The 19,333-nt window shown below is 35.3% G+C and overlaps 3 protein-coding genes across 8 annotated transcripts in view; 1 reads left to right on the top strand and 2 right to left on the bottom strand.

The window, feature by feature from the left end:
• itpr1a (inositol 1,4,5-trisphosphate receptor, type 1a) overlaps positions 1-5,145 on the bottom strand; it is a 34,524-nt gene extending 29,379 nt beyond the window's left edge. For all 3 annotated transcript variants that reach the window (XM_026260155.1, XM_026260161.1, XM_026260169.1), the window contains exons 1-3: positions 4,991-5,145; positions 2,968-3,076; positions 2,033-2,103 (exon numbers count right to left, since the gene is read on the bottom strand). In XM_026260155.1, coding sequence (XP_026115940.1) covers positions 2,033-2,103; positions 2,968-3,059 — 163 coding nt within the window. In that variant the 5' untranslated portion in view covers positions 3,060-3,076; positions 4,991-5,145. The remainder of the gene's footprint in view (positions 1-2,032; positions 2,104-2,967; positions 3,077-4,990) is intronic.
• A 3,420-nt stretch (positions 5,146-8,565) lies between these two features.
• On the top strand, positions 8,566-12,281 carry sumf1 (sulfatase modifying factor 1). 2 transcript variants are annotated; one of them, XM_026260117.1, is made up of 9 exons: positions 8,566-8,909; positions 9,287-9,460; positions 9,540-9,614; positions 10,380-10,462; positions 10,621-10,743; positions 10,840-10,954; positions 11,059-11,172; positions 11,284-11,343; positions 11,943-12,281. In XM_026260117.1, the coding sequence occupies exons 1-9, from the start codon at positions 8,655-8,657 to the stop codon at positions 12,042-12,044; spliced, it is 1,101 nt and encodes a 366-aa protein (XP_026115902.1). In that variant the 5' UTR covers positions 8,566-8,654; the 3' UTR covers positions 12,045-12,281. The 2 variants fall into 2 exon arrangements, with proteins under 2 accessions (XP_026115902.1, XP_026115907.1); XM_026260122.1 differs by having other exon boundaries at positions 8,762-8,904.
• A 52-nt stretch (positions 12,282-12,333) lies between these two features.
• Positions 12,334-18,954, bottom strand: endou (endonuclease, polyU-specific). 3 transcript variants are annotated; one of them, XM_026260128.1, is made up of 9 exons: positions 18,764-18,954; positions 15,928-16,338; positions 15,406-15,531; positions 14,221-14,377; positions 13,917-14,116; positions 13,140-13,253; positions 12,954-13,060; positions 12,702-12,844; positions 12,334-12,573 (listed from the first exon to the last, which is right to left on the bottom strand). In XM_026260128.1, exons 2-9 carry the CDS (start codon positions 15,986-15,988, stop codon positions 12,459-12,461), a joined length of 1,023 nt encoding a protein of 340 aa, XP_026115913.1. In that variant the 5' UTR covers positions 15,989-16,338; positions 18,764-18,954; the 3' UTR covers positions 12,334-12,458. The 3 variants fall into 3 exon arrangements, with proteins under 3 accessions (XP_026115913.1, XP_026115920.1, XP_026115927.1); XM_026260135.1 differs by having other exon boundaries at positions 15,406-15,513; positions 18,764-18,953; XM_026260142.1 differs by lacking the exon at positions 15,406-15,531 and having other exon boundaries at positions 18,764-18,951.
• Between the last annotated feature and the right edge of the window lie 379 nt (positions 18,955-19,333).

The raw sequence follows: 19,333 nt of genomic DNA, 5'->3' as shown, positions 1-19,333 counted from the left end.
GGACGATAAGGTGATCATAAATGGTAAGAATGGAAATCAGTATGAAAATAAATATGTAAACTCTGTCTGTGTGGTTTGAGTGTACATGTGTATAACTGTTAAAAAAGGAAAAGCCTATCAGATGCAAAAAAAATAAAAATTCTAACATTTTCATAGAGCTTAATTTAAAAAATAAACAACAATTCAAGAGGATGTAACATGACTGAAGAGACACACTGACAGTATTTTCAAAAGTGATAAGAAAAGAGCTACAGGCATAAAAGTGAAAATGCACTTCTTCTTTCCAGGAGAACTCCAGTCTTACCAAATAAGGAGAGAGGGGGAGTCAAAGACAGACAGACTGACAGAGAGAGAGAGAGAGAGAATCTGGTCACTGTTTCCAGTTTTCTGCAGATTGGGCTGATAAAACACCAAAAAGCTCTGGGGTCATTAGAGGAATGTAGAACACGCTCTCACATAAAAACAACAGGGTTTAGGAGTGTCTGATTACAAAAAAATTCAATATTTTTAATATTAAAGGTTAAAGGATACTACTACAATGCTCACAATGTTAATACAAAGGTGTTATGGGTGGTTGTCAGGGTGTTGCTTACTGGTACTGGTTAATTTAAAAGATTCCTCACACCAAGCCACTATGACATAGCTCAGTCCCTCCTTCAATGCCAGTCTATGTTTATCATTTATCATTTGCCAGAAGCCAATCTTAAATTTGAAATGAATGTTTACCCAAACAAAAGAAATATATTCATAAAATAATAACAATAGAAAACGGACCATCACATGCTTCCATTTTGCTTTGGTGTGTGTTTATATTTGAAGGAAATAGTATGCATTCCTCTCTACTGAGGCCCACTGACCAGCAGACAATTATCTCTCTTTCTCTCCCTCCCTTCATCACAGACTCAAGCACACTGTGCAGGGTTTATTTATCAGGAAAAAAAAACAGAAAAACTGAAATAATTTATTATTAAATTTACATTAAAGTTTAAATATTTTAAATTGCAATAACATTATTTTTTTCCTGTTTTAAATGTAGCCTAATGAGCATATTAGACTTCCTTCAAAAATCATACCAACCCCAAATTGCTCTTAAATATTTAAGTGTATTTCATGATGTTAGGACTGTATATGCACAGTATGTAACTGTATGTAACTATTTGTATATAACTCTATTTAAGAGAATTTCTTCGATTTCTGTCTTTTCCTCAAAAAAAAGAAAAATGATTAACCTTATTTTCCCCCGTAAAAACAGTGTGGCAAAACAGCTTGTCACTTGATATTGCACACTGGATTATCTTACCAAATATTTTTTATATATTACCTTAATTATGAACAAACTGGTTTGTGGTGCAAACAGTTTTACTGTTTACTGCACTTTATTATTCTTCTCGTTGTTTCCCTACAGCTAATGAACAGGAAGTCTTGCCCAATCAATGGCATTGAAAAAATAAGGTGGATAGCTTCAGAGGACTTGGAATAAATCTTAACATTTTCATTATGGGACAAACTATTCCTTTAATATTCAGTAGCCAACTAGTGATGAAAACCAGCACACACTGATGTATAATGTACTCACACACCTACTCCTGATGTAGCTTCTCGGTATCACCAGCAGATGCATTTTGAGTGAAGTGGGAAGTTTAGAGGGCAGTCAGCCTCAACCACACACAGCCTTTGAAGTACAATCATTTTTCAAGTCCTTTAACTAAGTAGATCTGCACTTAACTGTGTTGGTATCAATTTCCACAGCAAAGTAAGCGTCCATTGAAATGAAATCAGACTGTTTGACACTGATTCAAAGATTTGTTTGACAATAATACAGAGCAAGCTTTGAACTACAATAGTTTATTAATTCCAAAGAATGAAGGATGATTTGCTAAATTAAGGGGTTTTCATAGAAATGATAAACTTTTCTCTAAGATACGTGTGTCCTTTGACTTCAAAGAACAGTTTAAGTAACTGAACTTCCTGTCTTAACTAAAAAATAATAAACCAGCATACATCCACAAACACACACACACAAACTGCTCACCCCTGAACTTCTTGGGTGGGTTGTTCAGGTCCCCTGCATCTGGTTGGACAACACATCGGTCATCAACCAACCTGATTGAAACAAACGAGTGTTACTCTATAGATGTTTGTACTTTTGGTTTGTCAGTGCATCTGCGTATTTGAGTGTGTAAATAATGGTGTGCAGTGCACTTGTGAGTGTGTGCCTGTATTTAGCCTTTTTTGGCCCAAAGTAGCTTACTGGACATTTTCCAAATTCCACGACCAGTCAGCCAAACACAGACACACACACACACACGGTTAAACTGATGACAGCTGGTTATTCTTCTTTACACATCATAGATTAGCATTCAACCACAGCAGACTTTATGTCATCTTGATCAGGTTTAGATCAACCAAATATTAAAAAACTGTGAATATGTGCTCATCCTTTCATCATTCCAAACCTGTATTACCTTGGTTTCTTCCAAGGAGCTCAACAGAAGATATTTAGCACTAGTTCATATTTTTACAATAAATACTCGTACTCGTACACTATAGCAAAAGTCTCATCATAGGTTTCTTTGATGAAGAGTGTCAACAATATGTAGTTTCTCACTGAAAGGATTGCTTTAATAATCTTAGACACTCTGTTAAACATCTCCTTTTGTGTTCCAAGAAAGAAAGAAAAACACAAGGGAGTGTAATGATGCCAGTTTTTGGGGGTGAAGTATTCCTTTAAGATATTTGTCAGCAGAAAACAGAAGGGGTTAATGTTGAGGAATTCATGGAAAAAGAGTATGTGGACCTCTAACAAATGAGCTGGTTCTGCTTGTTAATCATTTATTTCCTGTAATTATCACTCTTGGAACAAATTCATTTGAAATGTCCTGGTCAAAATATCCACTTTCAATTAAAAGTTTATGAAAATGCTATTTCAAAGCATTATATTATAACAGGGAGTATCAGTCAACTCACCCCAAAGTGCTTATGAAGCCACTGGTAGAGCCTTCAGCATAAAGGGAGCAAACATCCCCAATGTGCAGGAAACTTGACATTTTATCCACCATGGCAACCACTCCACCACCTGCAAAGGTTAGAGGTCATGACAAGGTCTGTGTGCAGGTTTATCATTAAACAAACAAGCGTAACAGCAGCTCTAACCATAAAAAGACCTATAGACTTACTAAAGTAAAGCAACAGATATGTATTATGTGTGGTTAGATGTGTCATTCACTATAGCACATAATACAAAAACATAACATTTTTCAAATAGAACATATATAAATAAATAAAGTTCTGGAGAGCTTTTCAAACAGAATATAAAAAAGGGAAAAAAAGGAAGAATGTTCATGTCTAAACCAATTTGATGTCTTCAAAGACGGCATAATTGGCTTAAAACCACAAGCGGCCCAATATATGAACTAAATAACAACATGTGATATCAAATATTCAATCATTGTTAACCCATGATGTGAAGAACGACAAGTTGAGGACTCTAAAACTGACTGCTGCATCTTCATATTTGTTAATATTGTTTAAGCTGAATCCATCCTAAATATATATCATTACTTTTCAAATTCTCATTTGCAATTCAGTTTATCCCAAAAACAAATTCCTCCGCTGAGTTTTGATTACCAGATGCTGGCAAATGACAAGTTGGCAAGTTATTTATTAACTTAACTGGCTGGACACTCATCCAAGTCCAGTGCACTGGAATACCATACTAAAAATAAACATTCAGTGTCAAATTTGCAACTGACATACTGAACCAACATACCAAAATAAATTTGAATGCTTATAACCATAAATACAACAATGGATTCCATTTAAATTAACTCAAAACAGTCAACTCCTTTGAAGCTAAGTGCTAAATAATAATAATAATAATAATATGAATTTGTTATCTAAAAGTATTTATTCTGTTTTAATAAAGTGATCATTTCGAAAATAAATACTATATTATTTACTCTCATAGTATTTCTGTAAATGTTATCACACATTTTCACATTTTTACTTTACTAGCCCAAGCAACCTTTTGTTCACTTTAAAAAATTGTGGTTTATCCAACATATTAAGACATTAAGACATGGAAATGTACTGATAAGACTCATCTGATAAGAAATGGGTTTGCTGTATGACAAAAAGAAACAGGATTTGTGAGAATACTGTAGGCCTACTGTCTGTTCCATGTAACTCCACTGACGACAGTATTATCACCACAGATTCTTCCTGTTACTACTAGATTTGATTAACAAATGATTAGCCAACCAAACCGTTAATATGCATAGAGAGAGAGAGAGAGAGAGAGAGACAGAGAGGCAGAGAGAGAGAGAGAGAGAGAGAGAGAGAGAGAGAGACAGAGATGTGCGGAGGAGGGATTTGCATGTGCATTTCTTTCTACCTACAAAAAACATACAAGAACTGTTTTTCGTTATTATATTATATTATATATATATAGTTGTCTTATTGCAGCTTCATCTGATGCTATGGCAAGCATAATGCAGATTCTGTCCCATCTTATCTGCTCAAGATCAGCAGGTCGTCCGTCTTGACAACAGAAACTGATTAAATTTTCTACCCTTGACAACAATGTCAAAACGAGAAAGCCAGAAATGAGACTAGACATGTACACATTAACTTTATCCTGCAAACGCTTTTGTGAAAAGCAGAGGCATTTATGAACTGCGTGTCCTAAATTTGATTAAACGAACGGAACCAGACCTCTTCTTGACTTCATCTTAACATTGTTGTGAATTATTGCGTTAAACAGTATTAAACATCAGCGCCGGCCAAATGACACACTTTTGTCTTCCTTGTTGAGTTTGTATCTTTTTTAATCGTTCTATATTCGAGTTTTTCATGACAGTTTTTGTAACCTAGGGGCGGGTTCAGCAGGGCGCGCGATGCTCTCCCGCAGATTAAATAAATATTTAATTAACCATAATTCATGAACAAAACTCTTAATAGTCTATTCATTCTTGTGTAGCCTCTCTCTCACCTCTCTCCGACGAAGTTGGAGCAAAAGTGTTCGTGGTATTTTCCCAAACGTTTCGTCCTCAGTTTGAGAAAGTTATTAGCCCGACTCCTCACACAGAGTCCAGCAGCGGTCCATCGCCCCGATGTTCGTCTCTTTTCGGCTCGCCGAGTGACTCTGTCAACAGTGCAGTACGACGGGATTCTGGGAAACTGTGTTTCAACTGTGCTATGCCACGGTTATTTCAATATTCTGACATATTCAAGAACTACAAGACCCAGAATTTCCCTTTCACTTGATTAAATAATTTTGCTCTTCTTAAAAAGGGGTCTGTAGAGACTATAAAGAAAAATTGTGTTTATTTATAGCCTAAATATGCTAAAATGTTTAAGTAGAGGTGACAACAAAGTGATTTTGAATTTTGAAATACCGGTATGTGACCCTGGACCACAAAACCAGTCATAAGGGTCGATTTTTTTTATACTTATTAGATTTATACTTCATCTGAAAGCTGAATAAATAAGCTTTCCACTGATGTTGTTTGTTAGGACAATATTTGACTGAGATACCAGATTTGAAAATCTGGAGGTAAAAAAAAAATAAAATATTTTGAAATTTGCCTTTGAAGTTGTACAAATATAGTAGCAATGCACATCACTAATAATAATAAAAAAAAGTTCTGATACATTTACAGTAGGAAACACTGAACGGTATCTTTCATGGAACATGATCTTTTATCCTAATGATTTTATATATATATATATATATATATATATATATATATATATATATATATATATATATATATATATAATTATTGTTCACAACAGACCAAAATGATTTCTAAAATATAGAAGAGAGAAGCTAGACATCACCAGAATTTTAATAACTGTAAATGCATTCTATGTAATATAGATTTCAGTAATGGATTGACCTGCTACGCTCCTTGCCAGTGACCTCTCTGTGTGAATGTTTCTGTTCACATCAAAAATGCTTTCTAACCTATGGACGGACCAGAGAAATTTAGACATCACCATAGTGAAAAGAAAATCCATTACAGTCTGTCCTTAATGAATAAAGTCCTAAATATAATAATTCCACATGCAATGGAACACAGTAAAATAATAATGACCACATAAGAGCAAGGAACAGCACCCAGACAGCATGTCTAAAAAGATAATTTCATTATGAAATTAACCTTTTTCTCAGCGTCACTTAAAATACTCCTCAAGATAATGTGCGTTCTCGCACAAACATTTAATGTAACCTACGATCTTGTCAAAGATTTCTCTAGGTCACCGATTAACTGCAACTGAGATGATTTGGAGAGCTTCTGAAAATTCCGAAAATTTCTGTGCATAGCTGCAGCTACACATGACATATTAAGATAAGCAACAAACATACCGATTTGCTGAGTGAGTTTATAAACTTTGAGGAGCATAAGTACCATAAGTATAAACACATTTTTACAGATGGATTACAAGACTCAATTACGGGACACAGGTGCTGCAACATATACTGTATACATATATATATATATATATACGCGGATCTCAAACTATTTAAGTGTGTATACTGTTGAGTTGATGCCATTTTAATTGCTTTAGAATGGGTTGAACAAAATAGATTGGACAAAACACTTGAAACCATCAAGAGCTGCTTTATGAAAGTATGGTTACTTACTTGAGAATTAAGCAGAACAGTGCAGAGGCTGTATTAATGTGGATTCTTGCACATAAAGGAATAATGGGAAAGGAGAGAGTTGACAGATTAGCCAAACTAGTGATTAAAAAAGCAACTATAGACACAAACATAAAGCTGTCGAGATCAGAAGGGAAGAGAATTGTTTGGGAAAGAGTTATTAAGGAATGTCAGAAGCAATGGGATCAAGAAACAAAAGGACAACATCTATACTTGTTTTTTTTTTAAAGAGTTGTTATTGTGGAAAGCAGAGGGGTAAAATAGGAGAAAGCAAACAATAATGAACAGACTAAGAATAAGACACAGTAAATTAAATAGCGCACTCATTATTATAGGAAAGCCAACTGGATTCTGTGATCAGTGTCAGACCTTGGAAACAGTTGAGCATGTGATTACTGTGTGTAGGAAATATGAAACTGAGAGAAAGATAATAATAAAAGAAATGGAAAGTGTAGGACTATCTGGACATGGAAGGAAATATCTGTTCTGCTTCCTTAAAAATACAAGACTGATGACAAGGATTCAATGTTGTAATTGGTGTAGATGGCAGTAATGCAACTTCTAGGATGCAAGGAACGGGCGACATATGTCAGCTGACTAAGCCCATGACTCTTTTTAATCTTAAATTATATGGACATGTTCTGGAGAAAGTAGAGCCCTTTATGTTTTTGGGTGTCATTTTTGATGCTAGGTTAACATAGACAGGTCACATAGAGAAAGTTATTGTAAAGTGTAAAAAAGTATTAAATGTGATGAGGTGTCTGACAGGAGTGGAGTGGGGCGTGAGCACTGATTAAGTCTTTTATAGATTATGGTTGTATATTACATTGAGATGCAGCAAGAACTACACTGGCTAAATTGGAAGTAATATAAACCCAAGCACTTAGGATAGTGGGGCTTTTCGGACATCACCAGCAGTGGCATTGCAAGTAGAGATGGGTGAGATTCCTTTACATTCAAGGAGGGAACAGTTGGCAGCTAACTATTGGGCAAAGCTACGAGCACATGGTAGGTCCCACACCACTCTAGTAGTAATGCAGGTATGATGGGAGCATGAAAGGATTAAAAGTCAGGGTTTTGGATGGATATGTGGTGCTATTGAAAACTGCCAACACATGTGGGGGTTAAAGGAAATGAAATGGCAAGATAATATGTTGAAATATCAATCTCAGTAAATAAAGGTTGATAGAAAATTAGATAGAAATTATGAAAAAGTGGAAGAGTAGTTGGGATAGAGAGGAGAAAGGGAGACATTTATATAGATTACAAAAAAGTTGGGAAAGGGAAGATTGCTGGAAGGAATCGAAGGAAATAAATAATTTTCGCTATAGGCAGGGATTGGACATTGTGGGTTAAATAAGTGCTTTGTGCTTGCACATCTTAGGTAAGCATATATCAGGAAGATGTGAATTTTGTGACCGTATTGAATCTGTTGAACATGCGGTAGCCTACTTGAATGAAAAAAATATGAGAGAGAAAGGATAGAGATGAAAGAAAACTTAAGGAACTTGGGAGTGCAAAGAAATTAATTTAGGGAACTTCTTCATGGGAAAAAACTTAAAATTATATTAGCACTCATTTATCTCGCTTCCTGAAGGACACTGGTATAGCAAATAGGATATAGAATACAGATTTGGAAATCATTATTATTAATTAAAGAGGAGGGGTAGAAGAGCTTTAGAAGTCGCTCTTCTATTACAGTTTAGCTCTGTCTAGCTCCAAAACAGTAGATGGCATTAATGCACCGTTGAAGTTGAACGACAACTTCCTTAAAAGAACAAAGAACAAGAAGAAGCCATGACGCTTTCCCTGGGTTGCCAAGTCCGCGGTATTCCCGCGAAATTTGTTTACTTAACACACTTTTGCCTTGTTGTATTCGGTTAGAATTTTTGTTGTTGAGAAGCAGACGCTTCAAAAGCTGTGTAAACCTGGCAACCCCGCTCTTTTTCGGACGTGCGGTTCACCATGAGCAGAGTTGACACTGGCTATGGCATCAACACTAAGCGGTTCTGTAGTTTTATTTCTCTGCATTTTAGCAGTGCATGGTGATCTAGACGACATCGTGCTCGAGCAGCAGCCGTCGGAGTCACAGGGCACGGGTTGTGGTTGTCAGGGACTGAAAAGGGATGTAACTGTTGATGTAAGAGATGAAAACAAACTGGAACATCACGACGGTGAAAATATATATTCCAGAACAGCAAACGAAAGTCCAAACGAGACAGAGCATGATATACGCAGTAAGGTTGGTTTGTTCCATTTATCACTTGTGTTTGCAGTTATCATACTCCTGACGAATAAAGTGTTGTTTCATACTGTTTTTGTAAAATACAAAAGGAGAATTTAAAATTTGTATAAAAAAGTTAGTATATTGCATTTAAATTAAATTCTCTACATGTAATCCACATGCTTTTTGTGTGGAACATAATTCAGTTGAAAAAATCTCACTTGACAGCCTTTCACTTTCATTATACAGACATAGACAATAGACATTCTGCTATAAATAACTTTCATGTAAAACAAATAAATAATAATATACGTTTAAAAATACATGATGATAAATATGTATTCTTATTTTTGATTAATTATTGTTTTAAGACATTGTTTATGTTGTGTGTGCAGCTGGTGCTCCTGCAGGGAGGTTGGTTTATGATGGGAACGGATGACCCAGGAATACCACAGGACGGAGAGGGACCACAGAGGAGAGTGAGGCAGGACCCTTTTTACATTGAAGAGCATGAAGTCACAAACCAGCAGTTCCAACACTTCACCAACCAGACAGGATACATCACTGAGGTAAATAACAACCATTCACTGGGCTATAAGACAAATAATCAATATACACACTCGCTCAATCAGCTACCTGTATCTATAGGCTGAGCGTTTTGGAGACTCCTTTGTTTTTGAGGGACTGCTGAGTGAGGAGGTGAAGAGCACTCTGTCAAGTGCGGTGAGAAATACATACACATACATTTGAACTATTCTGTTAACTTTATTGTTAGTTTAGTATTGGGTATAAAATATATTTACATTTCAAAGACCACGAAATTATTTATTTGTTACCCATCCATCCTAGTACATCCATGCATTTTACTCAATTCTATTCCATTATCATCAATACCACAACTGTTTATACAATTTATTTATTTGCAAAAAAAAAAAAAAATGTTGTTTCTTTTTGTCTGTGTTGTTGTCTATGTGCACTAGAAGCTTATGACACTAAAAGAAATTCCTTGTATGCACAAGCATACTTGGCAATAAAGCTCTTTCTAATTTCTGATTTTTGATTTAACAAAGACCACGAAGGAGAGCAACACTCTCGTTCACAGCGCCGTCAAAATAAAAGTCCCGCCTTGAACGCATCGGCCAAACAAAAAAACTTATCAGCCGATGCTGATATTTAAAAAATGTCAAACATCATCCAGTATGTCAGTCGACCACTAAATAATATTTCACATTTTTTATTTACAGTAATTTAAATCAAATGAATGGACCTAAATTAAAAGAAAATATATACCCAAAAATGTTTGTGGGTAAAACTGAATTGAATTCATGAGGGTGGCCAAAGAACAGAATGTCTTGGAAAGACTGGAAATGTTAAAAATGAATTAAAAATATAGTGAAGTAATGAGCCCATCTCTTTGTGCCTGCATGAACTATTTCTAGATAAATAAGCTGCACTTCACTTTGTCAAGTGTATAATTATGGTCAGTAGGTGGCTGCTGCTCCTTGGTGGTCACCAGTGAAAGGTGCAGACTGGAGACACCCAGAAGGACCAGATTCAACCATAGAGCACAGGTAAATGAATAAATACATAAAAAAAATTATACCACATGAGCAAGTACTGGATGATTGTAATACATGACCAGTAATACTGTACAATCAGATTATATGTTTTCAAATCATACACCTTATTAGAAGTCATAATTTTAAACATAATCTCTGTTCTTATCTAGGATGAGTCACCCTGTGCTACATGTATCATGGAGTGATGCACAGGCGTACTGTCAATGGGCCAAACGCAGACTTCCTACCGAAGCTGAGTGGGAGTTGGCCTGTAGAGGAGGATTGCAGGATAGGTGTGTGTGTGTGTGTGTGTGTGTCGGTCTGTTTTGTTCATTGTTTGTCCATTTGAATGTCTTTTTAACCTATTCTTTATCTGTCAATCTTGTTAGGCTGTACCCATGGGGAAATAAACTAATGCCCAGAGGGCTGCACTATGCTAACCTGTGGCAAGGAGATTTCCCTAACCACAACACAGCAGAGGACGGCTATGCTAACACATCACCGGTAACACAAAGTAGCCCTTTATCCTGATCTACATGTTTACTGGGTTATAGATTAAGAGAGGAGAAATGACAGAACTCTGACTGGTTACTTGGTGTTTTGGGCAGGTGATGTCATTTCCTGCAAATGGCTTTGGGCTGTATGACATGGTGGGAAACGCATGGGAGTGGACATCAGACTGGTGGAATGTGCATCACACTACAGAAGACAAGTACAACCCTGTAAGATTAATATGAGTGAACTATTCTCACATCCATAAATTAAAGGTCTTTTATTTATGCATATAAGGCTGTTGATGTGTTAAACCCTTACCCTTATGACTCCTTTCATAGAAAGGACCAGAAACAGGGACAGACAGAGTCAAGAAAGGAGGATCCTACATGTGCCACAAGGTAAAACATAAACAAAGCCATCTAATGTATGACTGACATTAGCGCATTGGGGTTATTGATGTGTGGGATATTTTATGTTAGCTAACATTGTCAAAATGTTATACTTTTATATAGCATAAAAGACATGTTAAAACAGTAAAGACATGTTACAAAAGATTTCTATTTTAAATAAATGCTGCTCTTTTAAAGTTTCTATTTATCAAGGAATCCTGAAAACAATTATAATGTTTCCACAAAATTATTAAACCACAAAACTGCTTTCAGCATAGATATAAGAACGAATATTACTTAGGCAGGAAATCATCATAATATAATGATTTATCAAAATCATGTGACACTGAAGACAAGTAATGGCTGCTGAAAATTCAGCTTTGCCATTACAGCAAGAAATTGATTTTTTTGTGTGTGTGTTTTTTAATCAAATAAAAGCAGCTTTGGTTAATATTAGAGGCTTCAAAAAGTTTTAAAGCTAGTATGCACATTATATATGCCTAATACATAGAGGAAAATTGGACATTGTAAGAGTAAAATACAACATTCATCTGTAAGCTTTTATACAACTTGTTTACATACATGTTAACAGATTTTTCTCTCTGTAGTCTTACTGCTACAGATACAGGTGTGCAGCCCGTAGTCAAAATACTCCGGACAGTTCTGCCTCTAATCTGGGCTTCCGCTGCGCCGCTGACGCTGAGTCATAACCTCGAACATCTGGTCTATCACTGTCATACACTTGAAATCTAGAAGGATTTTGTATTTTATGAAAGTAAAGCCATTTGTGAGAGTTTGTTGTTTTTTATTTCTGTTCTTTATTTTATTTTTTGTTGTATAATAACAGAATGTGATTCTATCCTGAAAATGGTTTTATATCAAATATAAAAATTCTAAGAAAATATGTGACCTACAAATTTGCTTAATAAATTGAAAGTTGTAGCTAACGAGAGTGTGAAAGAACATTATTATGTATTAGTAAAAAACACAGACAAGAAGGGCATTTTTCTTTTGTGTTTTATTTGGTCCAACAATAACCTCGAACAACCAAGAGAATAATTAAGATTGCATATGAGTTGTTTTGGTTGTAAGTCTGTTGATGCTGATGCACAGATGACGGGGAATCATGGTGTGGTAGGGTAAGCGGAGGCAATGTACTTCTTTCCATCCCCATAGCTGCTGTTGTCCCATGTATAGGTCTGAATGCCCAGAGTCTGTCCTCCCAGACTCACATAACACCTGAGAATAGTCAAAAAGATGAGAACATAAATCTGATTTACTCAGATAAACAAAGTGAGTTTCATTTGATGAATGACCGGATGGAGGAATAAATGTGCGTAGGCAGAAAACAAATAATTACAACTTACTTCTTGCCAGGGCGGGTGATGTAGCAGAGACTGTAGATAGCAAGATCAAATTCAGGACTAGAGCCGATAAAGGCAGAACCAACCTCTTTGAAATATCCATCCCATTCAAACTGCATTCCCAATACATCAGGATATGTGGTCCACTGAGAGAGGGGAGAAACTTGACTTTTACTAAATCAAAATGTGTAATACAAGTAGACATCCAGACTGTTTTACTGGTTTGATTTGATTCATACGCTCAGTTGTACTCACAGGGCCATTAAAACTATGGCTGTAGTAATTTAGGAGTCCCTGTTTCTCATTCAGATACAACTGCAGCCAGTTGTGGAAACCAGACACCTTTCCACCCTTAATTTCCCCTGTTGACACAATACATGTCAGCCAAAAAGAGATAAAAAGCAGTTTGATAGCCAATCAAATGTGCAATCACACTCTGACCTGCAAAGATGTGCTCAAACCCACTGGAGTCCAGTTTGCCACTAGATCGAGAGTAAAGCCCAAACCACATCATCTTCAGATCCTGGATAAACTCGCTCTGAGATGAGTATATACCTGAAAACCAGCGGCTTTTAAATTCAAATATTTTGCATGATCTGTTTACATTGATTTTTAACGACTGTCATGTTGCAACACAAAATGATAGCAGTCATTAAATTGTTTTCTTCTAGTAATTCACCATTCAGAAGTTTGGTATTGGTAAGTTTTTTTTTGATAAAAGTATCTCATGCTCACGGCAGATACATTTCTTTGATCAAAGATACAGTAAAAACAGTAATATTGTGGAATTTTATTACAATTCAAAAGCTCTTTTCTATTATAATATATTAAAAAATATAATTTATTCCTGTTATGTCATTACTTCAGTCTTCAATGTCACGTGATGTTTCAGAAATTGTTCTTATATACTGATTTGCTCCTCAAGACACGGTTCTTATTATAAGCAATGTTGAGAGAATTTTATTCAAAACAAATCTTCAACATTGTCTTTACTGTCTCTTAAAAAAAAAAAAAAAAAAGATCCTGCTTTATAGATAAAATGAAATTCTAAAAAAAAAAAAAAAAAAATACTGACCCCAAACCTATGAATGGTAATGTAGAATTTTAAAATCTTATTTAATAAATACTAAAACAGGTAAAATCTCAATATTTTTATCACAATGATGTCACTTAAATTCAAAAGGTACAAAACAAAAAGAGTTTTGGGGTCACATATACCTTTGGAGTGGAGGAAATTGTAAAGCTCCCTGCCCACATCAGTATTCATGGTCTGTTGGAGGAAAGTGTCCTGCTCCTGCACTTCCTGTGAGGGCACATCCTCCACTTCCCCTGTCACCCTTCTATAGTTGTCTAATAGATTCAGCAGAGCTTTATATGTGGGCTTGGAGAGCAAAGTACTACTCACTTGCTTGAACAGTCTAAGAGAGAACGAGCACATTAGAATACATGATAATAACATGGATGTATGTTTATATATATACTGTGTATATGTGGTTATCTATGTGTGCAGTCTTTGTCTTACGGGCGAGATGAGGCGTCATCCCTGGAGCCGGTCTCAGATGAAGAGATCAGTGTCTGAGGATCAATAACCAGTTCTGAGGTTGTGGCCCTGTTATGGTCTAACTTGTACAGCATCTCAGACAGAGACTTGATCTCAGCATCAGAGACACTGGCTAAGGCTTGGGAGGGGAAAAGGATGAAGAAAGAGTTAGTGCAAGAAAAATCCTGAGCAAAATGAAAGAATAAAAGATGAGGAAAAACTATAACAGTAATTACTGCAATGATGTTAACCAAGCAATTACTGCAATTATAATTTCAAATTTCAACATTCAGTTTCTATAATTGGAAATGTGTTGTCTCAGTAGTCAAGAAACAATGTTAATTGTCAGTCAAAAGTCTGAACATGTTCAGTGTCTGTAACTGTAAATCTAACTAGATTTAAGTTTCGTATTGTTTTTGTTTTTATACGTTTGTGTGGCAATCCTGGGTGTAATGCAGATTTGTGCTGTTGACAGCTATACCGTAACAGCAATTAACTGAACTTACACCAGATTTATTTCACCTGTATAGCATTTGTAGACTGAAATAATAAAGAAATCATGTTGTAAGAAAATAAATAAATACATGAAAGTTCCTTTTCTCTGAATAGTATTTCAAGTGTTCTTCATACAAATAACTAAACTGATCGATTACGGAATAGGAAATGTGGTGTTTAGCAATTTCTAATGAATTTTGATATTAAGTGTGTGTGAATCTATAGAAGTAGACAAAGCTGAGTTTCATGCCATTTTTGGGATTCAAAATGTACAGGACTCGGGGTCAATGAGTAACTTATCTCAGATAACCCCCTAATATTTAGAACAAAATCTTTCTACTATTTTTATTCCTGTTATAAAACCCTGATTTGCCCCACATGACCTGACAGACCTTGAGCATTGTATTGTATTTAAGAGACGAATGAAACATGTTTGTTTAGAGTTACTTTGAAGGATTCATTAGAGTATGTGTTTCTTCGGATTCATGATTCGTTTGTGCATTTTGTCTAATTGAACACAGACAAGGAGTATTACATTTTTTAACTACCTATACACTCTCAGAAAAGGTACAAAGATGGCCCTGTTTGCCTTTATACTGATACCACCCCAATGACAGCTTTGTACCTTTTTTATGAGAATGATTCTGTAAAAACACAGATGTTGACGCTCACCTCGACGACCACACTGTTTTTTATAGTCATCACAGCAGTCCTCAAGCTTCTGACATTGTGAATCGATGTGGCAGTCGTTCAAAGAATTGTGGGGCTCTCCACATCTTCCTTTAAAAGAGAGTGAGCCTTGAAGGAGGTGAGATATATTTCACATGCTGACTGCTAAAGCGTCATTTTATGTGAAATAAAACATCTAGCACCCAGAGGCATGTCAGTATCCTATTATTTTTACTAGTAATGGTCAGTAGTATGAATTCAGTGAAGAACAATTAGACACAAGGCACAGAATTTGATTACGGAGATTTGGGTATAAATAATTAGGAGAAAAAAATGAATGAAATAGGAGAAAGTCAGTATCATAATTTCACACTTAGAGAAGTCCAGAGAATCTGACAACGAGAGAGAAGGAGCACTATTTGCATTAGGATAACTATGCTGTACAAGAACCAAAGGTAGCCTACATGAACATGTTCAGTTTAACTGATTGAACAATCAGGATGGAAACTGAAGGTATGAACTTACCGCTGTAGCCCTGAGAGATCAGGGTGATGGTGAGAAAGAGGATGAGGGTGATCTTCATCATGGATTTCAGGTGATTTAGATGCACAAACTACAGATTTGGTTTTGTGCGGGTCGGTTTTTATATTAGCTCAGTAAAGCTAAAGGAACTCCTCCCATGCATCAACACTTTTGTGTTGTGATAATGACTACTGATATTTAATAATAAAGCACTTAGATGACTCAATTCATACTTTTGATGTGTTACTATGAGCAAAAAGGCAGTTTTGGGAGTGGTGCAGATGATTACAAAGAGGAAGTCTGTAATCCAAATATAAAATAAAATAAATGAATCTCTGTTCCTCTTTTTCAGTCAGCTGGTCCAAAATCTTTTGAGAACAGTTCTCGTTTTCAGGCTCCAGAAATGGTAAACACCTGGTGAAAAAGATGAATATACCATTTATATAGAATATACTAATTTAATACAATCTTCCGTGTATCATGGCAATTTCATGGTCTGGTCCATCTGCTAAGAATGTGTTCTTGTCAAGAAAGTGTTCGATAAAATACACAAACATTCAGAAGGCCAGGTGGTAAGCATTCACACTGCAGTCACTATACTCTTGTCAAAGTGTTTCTTTTTTTATCTCCATGTCGGAGTAGAGCTGACACATTCTTCTTCTTTTGAATTGTAGAGTTGTTTTTTTCCCATATTGTACAGCATTTTGGAATAAATTCAAGTTGTTTTTAAATGTGTCAAAAGGGTCAATTTATTGAAGCTGTGATTTATACATTAGCTCAAAAGCTAAATACATAAGCTTTTCATTGAAGTATTGAAGTTTGTTATGATATGACAATATTTGGCTGAGATACAACTATTTTAAATCTGGAATCTGAGGGCGCAAACAAATAAAACATTTTTTTGAGAAAATCGCCTTTAAAATTGTCCAAATGCATATAAATAATCAAAAATTAAGTTTTTATATATTTACAGTAGAAAATTTACTAAGTAATTTCCTGGATCTTTATTTAATATTCTAATGATTTTCTGCATAAAAAAAAATTAGCGATAGTTGATTTGGTTCAAAATAATTCAGACTAACTGATATAAGCCTGGCTTATTTGGTAAACTTTATTTTTGTTACAGGCCACTGGTGATAGTATTGTTATTATTATTTGAGCAGGTCGATGCATTTTTTTCTGTATACATTTTATACATTATTTGCAGAGGTGGGTAGAGTACCAAAAACTGTACTAAAGTAAGAGTAAAAGTACTTTTAGTAATAAAAGTAATATTTACTCAAGTAAAAGTACTAGTCTGAATAGTTACTTGAGTAATAGTAAAAAAGTATTGGATAAAAAATCTACTCAAGTAGTTAGTTACTAGTTACTTTGGGTCATATATACTGAGTCTATTTTTATTTAGATATATAGATAAAATGTATGTAATGTATGTGTGTGTGTGTGTGTGTATAAATAAATATATATATTTATTTTATATGTATTTCATCAGCCTTTACTCCAGTCTTCAATGTCACATAATCCTTCAGAAATCATTCCAATATGTTGATTTATCAATGGTGTTCTTTTTATCTTTCTATTCATCAAATAATCCTAAACAAAATCTCACAGGTTCCAAAAAAATATTAAGCAGCAAAACGGTTTCCAGCACTGGTAATAAATCAATATATTAGATTTATATTTTGAAGGATCATAACTCTGAAAACTGGAGTAACAGCTGATGAAAATTCGGATTTGCATCACGAAATAAATTCTATAAGTATGTATTATATATGTATAAATACCCTCTGACACAAAGAAGAGTGAAAACTCCTAACATAACCGATAAGTTACTGAACATCTGAACATAACGAACTAAATGCACAATGACGGATCTTCTTTCATCTGTTCTGCAAAATGTAAACAAATGTATATTTCTGCAAGCGTCAATATTGTGGACATATCATCATTAATTGTGTCTAGGCATAGGGGGGTTGTGACACACAGCAGCAGTATTTTTTATTTTTATTAGAAAAATTCCCAGAAGCATGAACTATAAAATGAAATATCTGGATTCTTACTTTTCATAAATTGTTAATGATAATATGCGATGGTCAAAGTAGCCTAATTATGTAATTTATTATAAAAACCTGTCTGTTTACTTAAGTAATATAGGTGTCAAGCCATAAAATATTTTTAATACGGCTTACTCTATACTAAATGTGAATTTAACATTGAAAGTCAATGTGTTATAAAAACTGCTATCTTTTTATTGTTCAGAAATAGAGCAAATAACATTTACATTATCAAAGATAATTTTCACTGACAGTCTATCAATCACTCTCAGAAACTCCCATCAAAATCAGTGAACCTGTTAACACTGTAAAATCAATATCTTATTTACAGATTCGTACACACACACATCTGCACTTTGTTGTTTCTGAAGAGAGAATTCGCCAGAAAGAGGTATTCAGTCAGCTAACGAGTGAAGGAAGCACCGGCATTTTAGCGATGACTCATCGGAACACCTCTGATTGGCCAATGCTTTAACAAGCTCATCAGAATCTTGTGTGATTGGTTATAATGCCCACTGCTGTGAAAACGCGTCTGTCTCTCTGGCTCACCGCCAGCGAGCGAACGCAGATCTGAATTTAACAATTTATCAGCTAATGATATGACTAACGTTAGCTGAGTTCTCACGCCGGTGTGATTGTATCACATATAGAAAATATTAATCGGCTATTTTTTGTCTTTTGGAAGCTGCATTCAACTTGGTTCCCCTCTGTTATAAGTTACACGTACAACAAACTAATGGCATAGTTGTATCGTGTACTGTAATCGAGTGTAGCCCAAGTTATACCTGTTGAACCGTAGACAGCGCACGTGGAGTTCATCCAATACAGATCTTCATTGCAAGCAAATAATAGCCTTTGCAGATTTGCTTTTAATTCAGTGCAAATCCAGTCACGTCTTCAACGCTCTTTCTGTTCTTAAACTTTACACCTCTGAGTTAACCGTTTCAAACGCTCAGCGCGCGCGGCAGGATACTGAATGAATCATTCAAACTGATTCACGAACCAATTCACTGGTTAGCCAATTCTTTGAACAGAATTGACTCAAAAGAATGAATCATTCGCGAATGGGCATCGCTCATTGTCCAGAGAAAAGTAGACGGCGCGTTTGGATCAAACTGAAGCATTTATAACATTTATTGCATTAAGATAAAGTAACGAGAGAAGCGTGACCCACAGTAACGAAGTAAAAGTACAGATTTCCCCCCAAAAAATTACTCAAGTAAGAGTAAAAGTACCCATCTTTAAGTATACTCCAAAAAGTATTAGTTACCCAAAACAATTACTCAAGTAAATGTAACGAAGTAAATTTAACTCGTTACTATCCACCTCTGATTATTTGCATACCAGTTTCGTTA

This window comes from Carassius auratus, chromosome 6 (assembly GCF_003368295.1).
Source record: "Carassius auratus strain Wakin chromosome 6, ASM336829v1, whole genome shotgun sequence".
Classification (NCBI taxonomy): domain Eukaryota; kingdom Metazoa; phylum Chordata; class Actinopteri; order Cypriniformes; family Cyprinidae; genus Carassius; species Carassius auratus.
This window is presented reverse-complemented; position numbering and strand designations above follow the sequence as displayed.